This window comes from Patella vulgata, chromosome 4 (assembly GCF_932274485.2).
Source record: "Patella vulgata chromosome 4, xgPatVulg1.2, whole genome shotgun sequence".
NCBI lineage: Eukaryota > Metazoa > Mollusca > Gastropoda > Patellidae > Patella > Patella vulgata.
Genome location: NC_065882.2, coordinates 6,554,584 through 6,567,739, shown reverse-complemented (window position 1 = coordinate 6,567,739; position 13,156 = coordinate 6,554,584). Strand labels below are relative to the sequence as shown.

The 13,156-nt window shown below is 39.4% G+C and overlaps 1 protein-coding gene across 1 annotated transcript in view; it reads left to right on the top strand.

Moving 5' to 3' along the window:
• The first annotated feature begins 5,885 nt into the window (after positions 1-5,885).
• The window catches only part of LOC130012369 (atrial natriuretic peptide receptor 1-like), a 29,970-nt gene continuing 22,699 nt past the window's right edge, over positions 5,886-13,156 (top strand). Inside the window, exons 1-2 of the mRNA XM_056100173.1 lie at positions 5,886-6,242; positions 11,253-11,446. Coding sequence (XP_055956148.1) covers positions 5,924-6,242; positions 11,253-11,446 — 513 coding nt within the window. The 5' untranslated portion in view covers positions 5,886-5,923. The remainder of the gene's footprint in view (positions 6,243-11,252; positions 11,447-13,156) is intronic.

Below are 13,156 nucleotides of genomic sequence, written 5' to 3'. Positions count from 1 at the left end.
TTACTCATGATTTCATACAGATAAACAGCTAGGGTTGGAGTTTAACGTCCACTCAACACAAACTAGGTCATTTCGAGACTAACATATGGTTCAATTTTATTTAATTCGATTGTGCGTAGGGGTCTTTTGCAGTCAGAGGAAACTAGAGGACCCGGTCACGTACAACCGGAAAATGGAAACCAAACCAGTTGCCTAAATGACAGACCACGCACTAATCATTCGCCCCCAAACCCCCCTCCCAATTTGTTCGTCTGTAGATAGCTCCCTCCACAGCACACTGATCAGCAGTGAATACTCCGTGAAACAGGTTGCCTCCACAGATGTGAAAAGTGATCTATTGTTAGTTAGTTATTATTTGATGGACATAGAGATAACAACAGAGCGCAAATTTCAAACGTATAATTCTCAATACTTAAATATTTCAGATTTTAGCACGGGAGCCACGGTGGCTAAGTGGGTAAGACGCTGGTTCGCTAGCTTGGAGGTCGCGTGTTCGATCCACTGCACTGGTTGAGAAAGTTCATCGGAATTTTCAGACGTGGTTTCGCCTTTTAGTGGTGCTCGACGGAGGGCCTGACAAGCACAGCTGTCTAGTCGTTCGGGTGTGACGAAAAATTGAGGTTCCGTGTATACATTGGCGTGCACGTAAAAGATCCCTTGGCAGTTGGCATTCGATATAAGAGTAGGCCATAGTGCCACTTCCCGGGCAAAATTTCCCTGTATGACACACTCTATGGCGTACTCCGTCTTCATTATCCCGGTATAGGATCAGAACAGTAGGACGTTAAACCCCATTTCATTGGATTACAGCTCAAAGTGTTCTTCATCGTGTCGTATTCTCACATCCTGCAGATTTTAGCTGTGAAATGACATTATACATCATTATCGTGTATCGATTGTACGGTAGTGGACACAACATTTATAGCATGGATACAAGATGCCGAACAATACATGATGAGCATTGTTTTTGATAACCTCATGTCGCCTCTCTCATCGAAGATCTCTGTGTTAACTATTCCTGGAAGTTTTGCGACAAACTGTTAGTGTTAGAACTGTAGAAATTCAAAACATCGTTGAAACAATGAAATACATTCTAATATGTTTATTTTGTTGTTTGTTTTCTACTTACGCGCGTGAGTTTCGGTTGGGCATGCTGAGTCCATACAGTCATATACGTTTAGGTTGGCAAAATAACGCGGCTGCCGTTTCGCTGGCCATAGAGCGGGCCAAATCGGAGGGGTTATTACAAGAACACAACATAAGGTAAGTTGATTTATAATCAAATATTTAATTAATCATGCATTATGTAAGAGCTAAATCTGCCTATTGTGGGTCTTTTTATGGTTTCAAATGTTTTTTAAATGATTATTTAGACATTTATTCGGAGTCGACGGAGGCTAAGTGGGTAAGACGCTGGCTCGCTAGCCTGGAGGTCGTGTGTTCGATCCCTGCATTGGCCGAGAAAGTTCATCCAGATTTTCCGTCGTGGTTTCCCCTTGTCAGTGATGCAGGACGGAGGACGAAGGGCCTGACAAGGACAGCTGTCTAGTCGTTCGGATGTGACGAAAAACCGAGGTCCCGTGTACACATTGGCGTGCACGTAAAAGATCCCTTGACAGCTGGAATTCGATATAAGAGTAGGCCCTAGTGCCGCTGTCTGGGCAAAATTTACCTCATCGCACACTGTATGGAGTATGCCCGTCTTCATTAGCCCAGTTCGGAACAGAACAGTAGGACGTTAAACCCCATTTCATTTCATTTAGACATTTATTCACATGACAGGACCATAATTAACTCTCGAAGCAATCGGTTGCCTCCGTTTGCATGTAGATGAGAGCGGTTCGGTCATCACGATTCGCGCTACGATTGAAATCGTGGCTTTAATCGTGGTGTAATTTTGATAAACCTATCAGGTCTTATCATATTACATTGAGGTCAGTCGTAGAAACGTATCCGAATGTATCTACACGTATCAGATCGTGGACCAAATAAAGACAATCCCATCGTAACGCATCGCGCGACAGTGGGAACCCAGCATTAAAGGGCCAATCCCGATAATATTTTGGAGAATAAAACTGCTTAATTTTGTGTTAAAATCCCTTACAAATTCTCTACCTTAGGGCCAAGCAACTAACTCAACATATGTGATACGTTTTCAAACAACTTAAACCCGTCAGTCTTCATCTGGAAATAGAGACCGGTGTCCCAAGTTGTATTATGCGGTTTCTGGATAAAACCAGACTTTTATTTTATAAAAATAATGTGTAGGTGAAATTTACCTTTCGTTATCAAATACATTGTAGAGACCTCTAAAGGAACGGGGGTCGATTATCAGGTCACCCAACGAAAAAATTGACCCAAAAGATTAGAAGGGTAACGTGTCCGGATAAGGAATTTTTGACGTTCACGTCCAAACAACTCAATATTTTGAGCTGAAATTTGGAGACAAGGTAAATATACCATTTCTCTATATTTTAGCGCTTAAATTTCATACGTACTCAGACTTTTATTTTTGAGACTGTTCAAATCGGGATAGTCCGTTTATATTAATTATTATTTAAACATTTATTCACACGGCAAACCGATAATAAATTCTCTAGACTGTCGGGTGGTTGTGATTATAAATGGATTAGAAAATCGTCGCCATTTAATAATCTAATGTTAAAATGGATTATCGTAGCAATGACAGTTTTACCTGACAATCTAGACTTTCTACGTTTACGTTACAAATTGTCAAAAGGAGTAGGGTCGCCTGTCCAACCTCGTGGGTTTTCTCCGGGTCCTCCGGTTTCCTCCCACTGCTAAAGACCCCTACGCGCAAGCGAATTATTGAAATAAAATTAAACCATATGTTAGTCCCGAAATGACCTAGTTTGTGTCGAGTGGACGTTAAACCCCATCTCTCTCTCTCTCTCTCTCTCTCTCTCTCTCTCTCTCTCACACAATTGTCAAAGCGTCAAACACTCTTAAGAATAACTAATTTCACTGAATTTTTCAATATACTCATTTTTCATTATCTATTAACGAAATATTGTAGCAAGAATGATCGGCTATTTATATGATTATTACATAATGCATCTTTAATATTAGATAAAGAGTTGGCAGTTCTCGCTGTAATAGTTTAAAAATAGATAATAAAAATAGAATATGCTGAAAACTTCAGTCAAATTGCTCCACTGTGAACTGCGCTATTAGCTTTTAAATTGTAGGCTAGTCTCGATCATCTTTACTAAAGTCGATACGATAAAAAAAAAATCTCGATTATCCACTTTTACGTTTAATCACCCTTTACAAAATGTATTCTAATCCGCTAAATATCTCAGGCTAGCGATGGCATCGAGAGTTGATTATGTTCTGCATAAGTTAATTAATGTCTAATAATTTAGATAACATTTCGGGCCTAAAGAAAGATCTGTAATAAGCAGATTTAGCTCTTGCATAATGTATGTTAAATGTCTAATTAATAATTTAGATAACTTTTCAGGCCTAAAGAAAGATCTGCAATAGACAGATTTAGCTCTTGCATAATGTATGTTTAAATAACAATGACATCATTATTAATATGACGTCATAATGTATGTTTAAGGCTTACTTGAGATCTTGCAATAGGTTGCCCAATGACATGCACATATTTTGAGCTCCCTGGTTTTAGGACAGAGAAAATGCTATGGTTTTCTTGATTCACTAAGGAGTTGTGATTCTTTAAGATACGCCATCTTTATAATAATTTAACGATCCTATTCTTCATTAAGAATCCAACCCTAGTTATAAACCCTATCCCCCCCCCTTCCCTTCACTGCGTAGTGCAAGGTTGAAATAGCGCACTATTATATGACTTGTGTATAACTGTAATGTGTTATATTCAGTATTATATGACTTGTGTATAACTGCAATGTGTTATATTCAGTATTATATGACTTGTGTATAACTGTAATGTGTTATATTCAGTATTATATGACTAAAGTACAACTGTAAAGTGTTATATTCAGTATTATATCACTTATGCATAACTGTAATGCGTTATATTCAGTATTATATGACGAAAGTATAACTGCAGTATGTTATATTTCAGTATTATATGACGATAGTATAACTGCAGTGTGTTATATTTTTCAGTGCCATATAACTGCAGTGTGTTATATTCAATATTATATGATACACGTATAACTGTAAAGTAGAACTGCAGTGTGTTATATTTCAGTATTATATGGCGCGATGATAAATGTAGTGCTCTAGGTGGAGCAAGTAATGCTGTATATTTAAAGCTAGTTGAAGACATTGATGTATTTATTGGACCACCATGTTCATCTGGTAAGCTGTAGAATGTTTTTATATAAATATTCCACTTCCTTTTGCGTTCAATCTAACGTAATAGCACCCATCCCAACCAAAACGATCATAAAGTAGTTCCAATGGCGGACTTCGTCATACAGCCGAGGCTTGATGTAGGGTATTGGAATCTGCTGAGGTTTGCCGATTGAATCTAACGTAATAGCACCCACCCAACCAAAACGATCAGTGACTTGTATTGGTTTGTCTGCGCGCGGGTTATATAGTTTTCATATTTCTTCGCTTCATCTGTCAGGTGGCGTGGCTCCCTTTCACCACTTGTACGTGACAAGGAGTAGTAGGATCGCCTTCCATCGTTGTAGACTTTCGCTGGGTCCTCTGGTTCCCTCCCACTGCTAAAGACCCGTACGTGGAAAGCGAATTATTGAAATGAAATTGAACCATATGTTAGTCCCGGAATCACCTAGTTTGTTTCGAGTGGACGTTAAACTCCCTCCCCCCCTCTCCCCACCTCTCTATTGCTCCGCCCAAATGCGGGGTAAATGTCAGTTGTTCATTGACCCTTATTCTGTCAACTGTACGATAAACTCTTAGTTTCCGGCCAGCGTCGTCAGGAGGCGGTCATATAAGGTTAATATTCGTCTTCACCAGAGCGATCACCGTAGACAAGTAGGGCATTAAAGGAGATATATGGCACCTAGAAATGAACAAAAATGGATCGGAACGCATATAATAATGTAATATGAATATATATATTCAATCGTTTCTGTTTTTACTGTAATTTCTAATCAGTTATGTTGGGCGAAATACACGATGAGTGCAAATTGAATGACAGTCTTTGGCGTCTGTTTTTTTTAGTCTACACCGGTAGCATTCTCGTGTGGGATATGTTTAGCCTCGTTCATCGAGTCGCATCATTACGCGATTTGTATGCCAATTTTACGATTTTCAATTTGTCTTAAATATTGGATATCAGAAGCCCCTCTTTTCACGGTAAGATAACAACATCAATGTTGGTTTAAATTGACCAATAAGTCTTGTTTGCAATGTCAAAGACTGTGGAGGATATTGAGTTAAAGACTTGCCTCCTTTAACCTCAGGGGATCACGTGGCTAAGTGGATAAGACGCTGGCTCGCTAGCCTGGAGGTCGGGTGTTCGATTCCTGCATTGGCCGAGAAAGTTCATCCGGATTTTCCAGTGTGGTTTCCCCTTGTCAGTCATGCAGGAAGGAGGGCCTGACAAGGACAGCTGTCTAGTCGTTCGGACGGGACGAAAAACAGAGGTCCCGTGCATACATTGGCGTGAACGGAAAAGATCCCTTGGCAGTTGGAATTCGATATAAGAGTAGGCCGTAGTGCCGCTGCCCGGGCAAAATTTCCCTCATAGCACACTGTTTGGCGTATGCCCGTCTTCATTAGCCCAGTTTAGGAGCAGAACAGTAGGACGTTAAACCCCATTTCATTTCATTTCATTTAACCTCATTTCATTTTGAATTGCAACAAAGCTGCTGGTGGGCTTAGGTTGCGTTGCTTGGCAACCTTTCTTTATATCTTAACACAACCATATGATGATACGCCATCTTTTACAGCAACCACATCGTCTGGACTATTAGCTACCTACTGGAATATCCCCATGTTTTCACAGGCCTCGAGCGATCCGAGTCTAGCCGATAAAAGCGTGTATAAAACTTTAATCCGACTTGGTCCTCCATTCAACAGACTTGGACAGGCTTTGGTGGAGATCTTCGGGCATTTCAACTGGAAAAGGGCAGTTATAGTCTCCCGAAGGAAAACCGACAACAAGAAGGTATTTTGTGATTATTCCTCGAGAGCAGCAGACGTAATATTTCGCGCCAATAATATAACAGTAGCAGAATGGATGATTATTGATGATGGTATCACTGATGCGAAAATTGATGAAATGTTGGAGAGGGTATACCAACGAGGCAGAAGTATGTATAGACAAATCTCTACCAGTAGGGGATGGGGGTGACCGAATGGTTAGTGCGTGTGCGTGTTGTATCATAAGGTCTGTCATTGAGTAGGGGGTAGGGGGTGGTGATGGGGGTGGCCGAATGGTTAGCGTGTGCGTGTTGTATCATAAGGTCTGTCATTGAGTAAGGGTAAGGGGGGTGACGGTGGATGTGGGGATGGCCGAATGGGTAGCGTGTGCATGTTGTATCATTGAGTCAACTGGCGTGGTTTCGATTCCCCGGTTGTACGTGACAAGGAGTAGTGTCGCCTGTCCAACCTCGTTGGTTTTCTCCTAGGCCCTCCGGTCCTCCTACTGCTAAAGACCCCCCTACACGCATGCGAATTATTGAAATAAAATTGAACCATATGTTAGTCCCGAAATCACCTGGTTTGTGTCGAGTGGACGTTAAACCCCATTTCTCTCTCGCTATGCTACGAGTACGACCCTTTATGATTATATGGTTTCAATGGCATTTAGTAATTGAACTGGAATATACAGTTCACAATTCTATGGAATACAATTACTCGCACTTATGCTAGGTTTCCACTATCACGATTCATGCTACGATTAAAATCGTGGTTTTAATCGTGGAGTAATCGTGGTGATCCTATCAGGTCTTATCATATATTGAAGTCAGGCGAAGCAATCGTGTTGATCGTATCGACACGTATCCGAACGTATCTGCACATACCGGATCTTGGACTCAATAGAGACAATCCTATCGTTACGCATCGCACGACAGTGGGGATCTAGCATTACCGCACTGGTGGGGATCTAGCATTATTACTGAGCGACGTTTCTACTAGGCTTCATTATCATCTTTGCATGTCGAAACGTCGTTCAGTAATAAGCAGTAATTGAAGAGCCCCGGGGAAGAACCTGTACATTTATAATTAGCCCGTGTTGTTTTGCTAGATAATTCTAACCCGTCGGCTTGTCGGGTAGAAATAATGGAATGAGCTTTACTTTGATGGCTTAGATGTTTACCTGTATAAAAACAGTGCTGACATTGTTGCTAGTACGGCCATTGTTTCATTAGTATTTAGTAATTGGAATGTAAATACAGGGGACACAGTGCTATAGATTTATTATTACTTAGCAATGATTAAAAGTCTTTGTCAGCCACACAGCCATGTGGAATATAATTATTGTTATTTCTGCATCTCTAGTCTTTACCAAACAATGTGAAACTGATCCGGCCATTATTAATATTTATTAAAATAGTTAACAAAATACCAAGTACTATTCGCTATGTCAGTTTTTGCAGCGGGGCTGCTGCATACAGATTTATCTGCCATCTCCACGGAGTGAAATGAACCGCGATGTCTCCGTGCGTAAGACGCTGTCTAACTAGTCAGGTTATATTGGGTTGGTCCCACGTAAAGGAACCCTTGACATATGGAATGCTGGGTAAGAGTAAACGGGGGGGTGGGGGGCTAAATGGTTAGCGCATGCGCGTTGTATCATAAGGTCTGTCATTGAGTCAACTGGCGTGGTTTCGATTCCCCGGTTGTACGTGACAAGGAGTAGTGTCGCCTGTCCAACTTCGTGGGTTTTCTCCGGGTCCTTCCACTTCTGATCCCTTAAAGCGCAAATTTCATATTTTCTAAGAAAGTTAAAACATTATTTCTATGTCTTTTGCTCAATAGGTTGTCACCTCACTATTATACGATTATAGGTATCGTTCTCACACTTAAAAATCATTCACCCCGGAAATAATAACACAATTACCTCCCTTGTTTTTCTATTCCCCCCACCCCCATGGAATAGCTATCTTCAAACGTTTGAATTTGAAGTTAAAACATAATTGGAGGGTCTAGAGCACAAGTGATCTAACTACCAACCATTTTAGTTGGTTGTTAGATCACTTGTGCTCTAGACCCTCCAATTATTTCTATGTCTTTTGCTCAATAGGTTGTCAACTCACTATTATACGATTATAGGTATCGTTCTCACACTTAAAAATCATTCACCCCGGAAATAATAACACAATTACCTCCCTTGTTTTTCTATTCCCCCCACCCCCATGGAATAGCTATCTTCAAACGTTTGAATTTGAAGATGAAAATGATATTTTTGCCAATTTCTCAACTGGCAATATAGTGAATTATAGGATTAATAGGATTATTCTTTAACAAGGCAGGACTGTTTTTAGATACCATCTATTTTAAGGCTTTATTTTAATACATTTTAAAAATATAACTTAAAAATATGAAATTATCACTTTAAAGGCTCAATACCACTCTTGTTGTAACTGAATAATATGTCCCAATCTTTATTCTGGTCAACAAATTGCACTATTTTACAATATTCCAATTAATTGATGATACAAATTTCATCTTAACACACCTAATTTAAAAAATTGGAAAGCTTTTCAAATGTGACTTGGATTTAAAAATATTTTTGAACCCTCTGGACAAGTAAAATAGGATTTAATGGATAATTTACACAACAGGTAGGACACTAACACATCTAGTACTTAGAATAAGGCTATTTTTTATTTTTTGGAGCTGTCAAGCCAGCGAGAGTGTTATTGTCCCTTTAAACGTGGGCGAAAAATGGTCCATGATGAAAGTGATTAATTAATGTGTCGTCCGCTACACTAGCAAATTTAATCAATTAATTATAATCTTGTTTGTTCTTTTCATGCCAGTTTACAATAATTATGTTAAGCGCATTATTCTAATTGTGTATTGATTAACAGCAAATTATATAAGTATTATATAACATTAAACATGCATTATGCAAGAGCAAAATCTGCCTTTAGGCCTGAAATGTTATCTAAATTATCAATTAGACATTAATTAACTTATCCAGACCATAAAAAATTCTCGAAATCAAGGCTAGCCCTCGATGTTGGCTGGATTAGATTCCTATATGCCGCTAACGGCCATTGATAATTAAATAAAAAAAAGGGGATAATCGAGACTATGCTGTTTATATTAATGAATTTAGTAATGATGACCGAGACTATGCAAAAATTTCACCCGCTTCTTTCTCGGCTCATAGTGGATCAATGTGACTGAAATTTTCAGCAAATTGCCTTTACACTGTCTAATTTTTAACTATTATAGCGAGAACTGCCATCTCTTTATCTTATCTCCCATAATGCATGTTAAAGACCGGACGTTTATATTTATGTAGGGTCAAGAGTTTTATTGAGAATCGTTCGTTCGTTCGCGGAGTTTTACGTCCACGTGATATCGTAAAGAAGTTATTGTGAATCAAATTGCCAAGTATAAGTTCAATAATAATGAACATAACCGAATGAAACATTTCAGACAAAATTTTGTAATAATAATAACAAAAGTCAAACATGTAGATGTTATACATATTTGAAATTAACAAAACATACTACAGATTTTGATAACACAATTAAATATAAATGAATTGGAAATATATACATTATTTACATAAATCATTCAGTAAATGGACATGAATATGGTTATCTACCCTTATAAAATCGAAGGCGAAACGACTGGTTTGTAAACTGTTTTTTGATTGGTTTGTAGACTATAGCTACAATCAAGGCCAGGGCAGATAATTTGAAATCGTGGTAACCCTATGGATTAACCCAGGGTATAGTGGAGTAGAACGGAATGAAAACAACTGGGGATACCGAGGATGATTTTCACTGATGAAAAATTATTGGAGAGATGACAGAAACCAGACATCAGTAACACTTATTAGATATATGCGGGGGGTTAGATGGCCGAGTGGTTAGCACGTGCTGTATCATAAGGCCTGTCATTGAGTCAACTGGCGTGGTTTCGAATCCCCGGTTGCACGCGACAAGGATTAAGGTCGCCTGTCAAACCTCGTGGGTTTTCTCCTGGTCCTCTGGTTTCCTCCCACTGCTAAAGACCCCTACGCGCAAGCGAATTATTGAAATAAAATTAAACCATATGTTAGTCCCGAAATGACCAAGTCTGTGTCGAGTGGATGTTAAACCCCATTTCTCTCTCTCAATATTAGATATGTGAAATTCAAATTAAATTAAACTTTAAATATTCGTTTCAGGAGTTTCACAAGTATTCAGAAATCGCAGATTATTAGAAACCGTGAAGTCGACCAAAAAGTACCCTTTTAAATCTTGAAGTTTTAGTTGCAAATCTTGGCTTCATCATAAATCATTAACTCATTAAACTATCTTGAGTTGTTTTGCATTCAGGAGAAAATCACATGTTACATGTATTACTAAAAAATCAGAGTATTTCAGTACCATATTTCTTCTCTCAGATTGCTGGGAATGGCGTTTCGGGACTTCTAGTTTTTAAAAAATTTCGAGAGCCCTTCCCCCATCGCGGCCTCACGCTTACGGCGCTCGGGGTGAGCAGCCCTGCCGCCCCCGGCTCCGCAGAAAATAATTTCTGAAATGTCTCGCAATATGATCAAGCAAAGGTGGTCACCCTACTTGACAGATGGAATTCAAAATATGAGTAAGCCGTAGAGCATCGCTTTTGAAGCAAACTGTCACTCAAAAACACATTTCACGGTTTGTGCAAACAGGTAGGTCGTTATTCTATATGCCATCTGGGAATCACGTGGCTAAGTGGGTGAGACGCTAGCTCGCTAGCCTGAAGGTCGGGTGTTCGATCCCTGCATTGGCCGAGAAAGTCCATCCCGATTTTCCGGCGTGGTTCTCCCTTGTCAGTGATGCAGGACGGAGGGGCTGACAAGGAAAGCTGTCTAGTCGTTAGGATGGGACGAAAAACCGAGGTCCCGTGTACACATTGGCGTGCACGTAAAAGATCCCTTGGCAGTTGGAATTCGATATAAGAGTAGGCCGTAGTGCCGCTGTCCGGGCAAAATTTCCCTCATAGCACACTGTATGGCGTATGCCGGTCTTCATTAGCCCAGGTTAGCAGCAGCACAGTAGGACGTTAAACTCCATTTCATTTCATTTCATTTCTATATGCCATCTAAAGATGAGGACGTATTATCGGAGACAACCCACAGCAAACCTCGTTCTATTATTTCTTTTTAGTTGTAATCCTGTGTTCTGAAAATAAAGACGACACTAGACGGATATTACTACGCGGTAAGGAAGCGGGGATGATGGACGGTAGTTTCGTATTCTGGATGCCGGATCACCTTCCCCCAGATAACGTGGAGAAACCATGGCTACGAGGAGACTCTTCAGATGCAGATGCCAAGCTAACCTTCAGAAATGTTTTTCAGGTTAGTATTTCCGATAATAAATTTAAGAGTTATTTCCCTTGAACACTTTGAAAAATCATGTGAAACGATCTAGAGGCCAAAATTATCATCCGATTGACGTGCAATTGGCGCACAGTGTTTGTGTTCGATGAAGAATCCTATTGGCTTTCTGTGATATCTAGAACTACGCTCATTGTTATTGCAATGGATTACTTTGAAAAATGTGGACATATCTAGGCCGTGGACTGTCTAGAGGCCATAATTTTGACCCCACTTTGATGACACATAAAATTTATGTTTATATCACCACGATCTTCGTTCCTTTCGATAATCACGCGTATCCGAATGTAACTTCCTGAATTACTACCCCTGATTGTTCGAAAAACCGCATTTTTAGCTTGTTGACAATTTGTATTCAATTTTTAAAAAAAACGTTTAAATACATCACCGTTACACAATCAATGAAGATTGAGTTCGATTTTCGTTAACATCTGACCTAAACTGCCGGACAAAATGATCACTCCTTGTACCCAAATAGTGTAAAAGTGTGCAATACCAAGATCGTGGACTGGGGCGGATTCCCCCCCCCCTGAGCAGCTGCATAAATTGTTTTTGTAAATCAACACTTTTTATGAGAAAAGTTTCTCGGCCGTGTGCTTTATCCTTTATCGTCAGATGTGGGACAGGATGGGCACTCAAAGCACGACATAAAGATATAGACATTATGTGATATCACAATTAATGCTTTGCATCCATGAAATTGAATCACAATGTCATTGTATTAATTCATAATAAAAATTGACGTCAAACGAAGTGTTGAATTTCTCTGTTTAAAAAGCTCAATGTGTATGTATATACGCCAAAATGACGATAGAGATCATATGGGAGGGGGGGGGGATACATTGTCTCAGGAACCTGGCAAACCTCCTCCTGCAAAAATTCCTAGATCCGCCCCTGGTGGACACTCTAGAAGTCACAATTTTTATCCGATTTTGATGAAACTTGAAATGTATGTTTATAACATATCGATCTCGGTTCCGTTCGCTATTTGCGCACACCGTACCTTAACTTCCTTGATTATGGCCTCTGAGTGTATGACAATTTGCGTTTTTAGCTTGTGGTCCCTCTAGAGGTCACAATATTTATCCGATTTTCAAATCCGTTTAAATATATCACCGTTACACCATAATGATGGTTGAGTTTGTAAATGTAAGTAATATCAAGGTTGTGGACCCGCTAGCGGTCACAATTTGTTATCTGATTTTTATGAAACTTAAAATATGTTTAGATCTCAAAGATCTAGGTTCCTGTAGATATTCACGCATATCTTACCGTAAATTCTTGGATTATGGCCCATGTTTGTACAAAAAATCGTTTCTTTATTTTTTTGAGCTTGTTCTCTGTCCATCTCTTGCAAAATGTGGGCGTATCTTGCATGGCAACCGCTTGGTTATGTTGTTGTTGTTATTGTTTAGTAATAATCAAATTAATGGATTGGAGAATCGAGGACTTTAAAGGGAGAAGCTTAGATGTATTCTAATAATAATTACATTTGATCAGAGAGGCATAAGTTTAATTTGGTGCGCGAGTATTATTTTATTTTTTGGGAGCAGGGGGATTGGAGTAACCAGGACTTTAAACATACATTATGCAAGAGCTAAATCTGCTTATTGCTGGTCTTTCTTTAGGTCTGAAATGTTATCTAAATTATTAATTAGACATTATTTAACT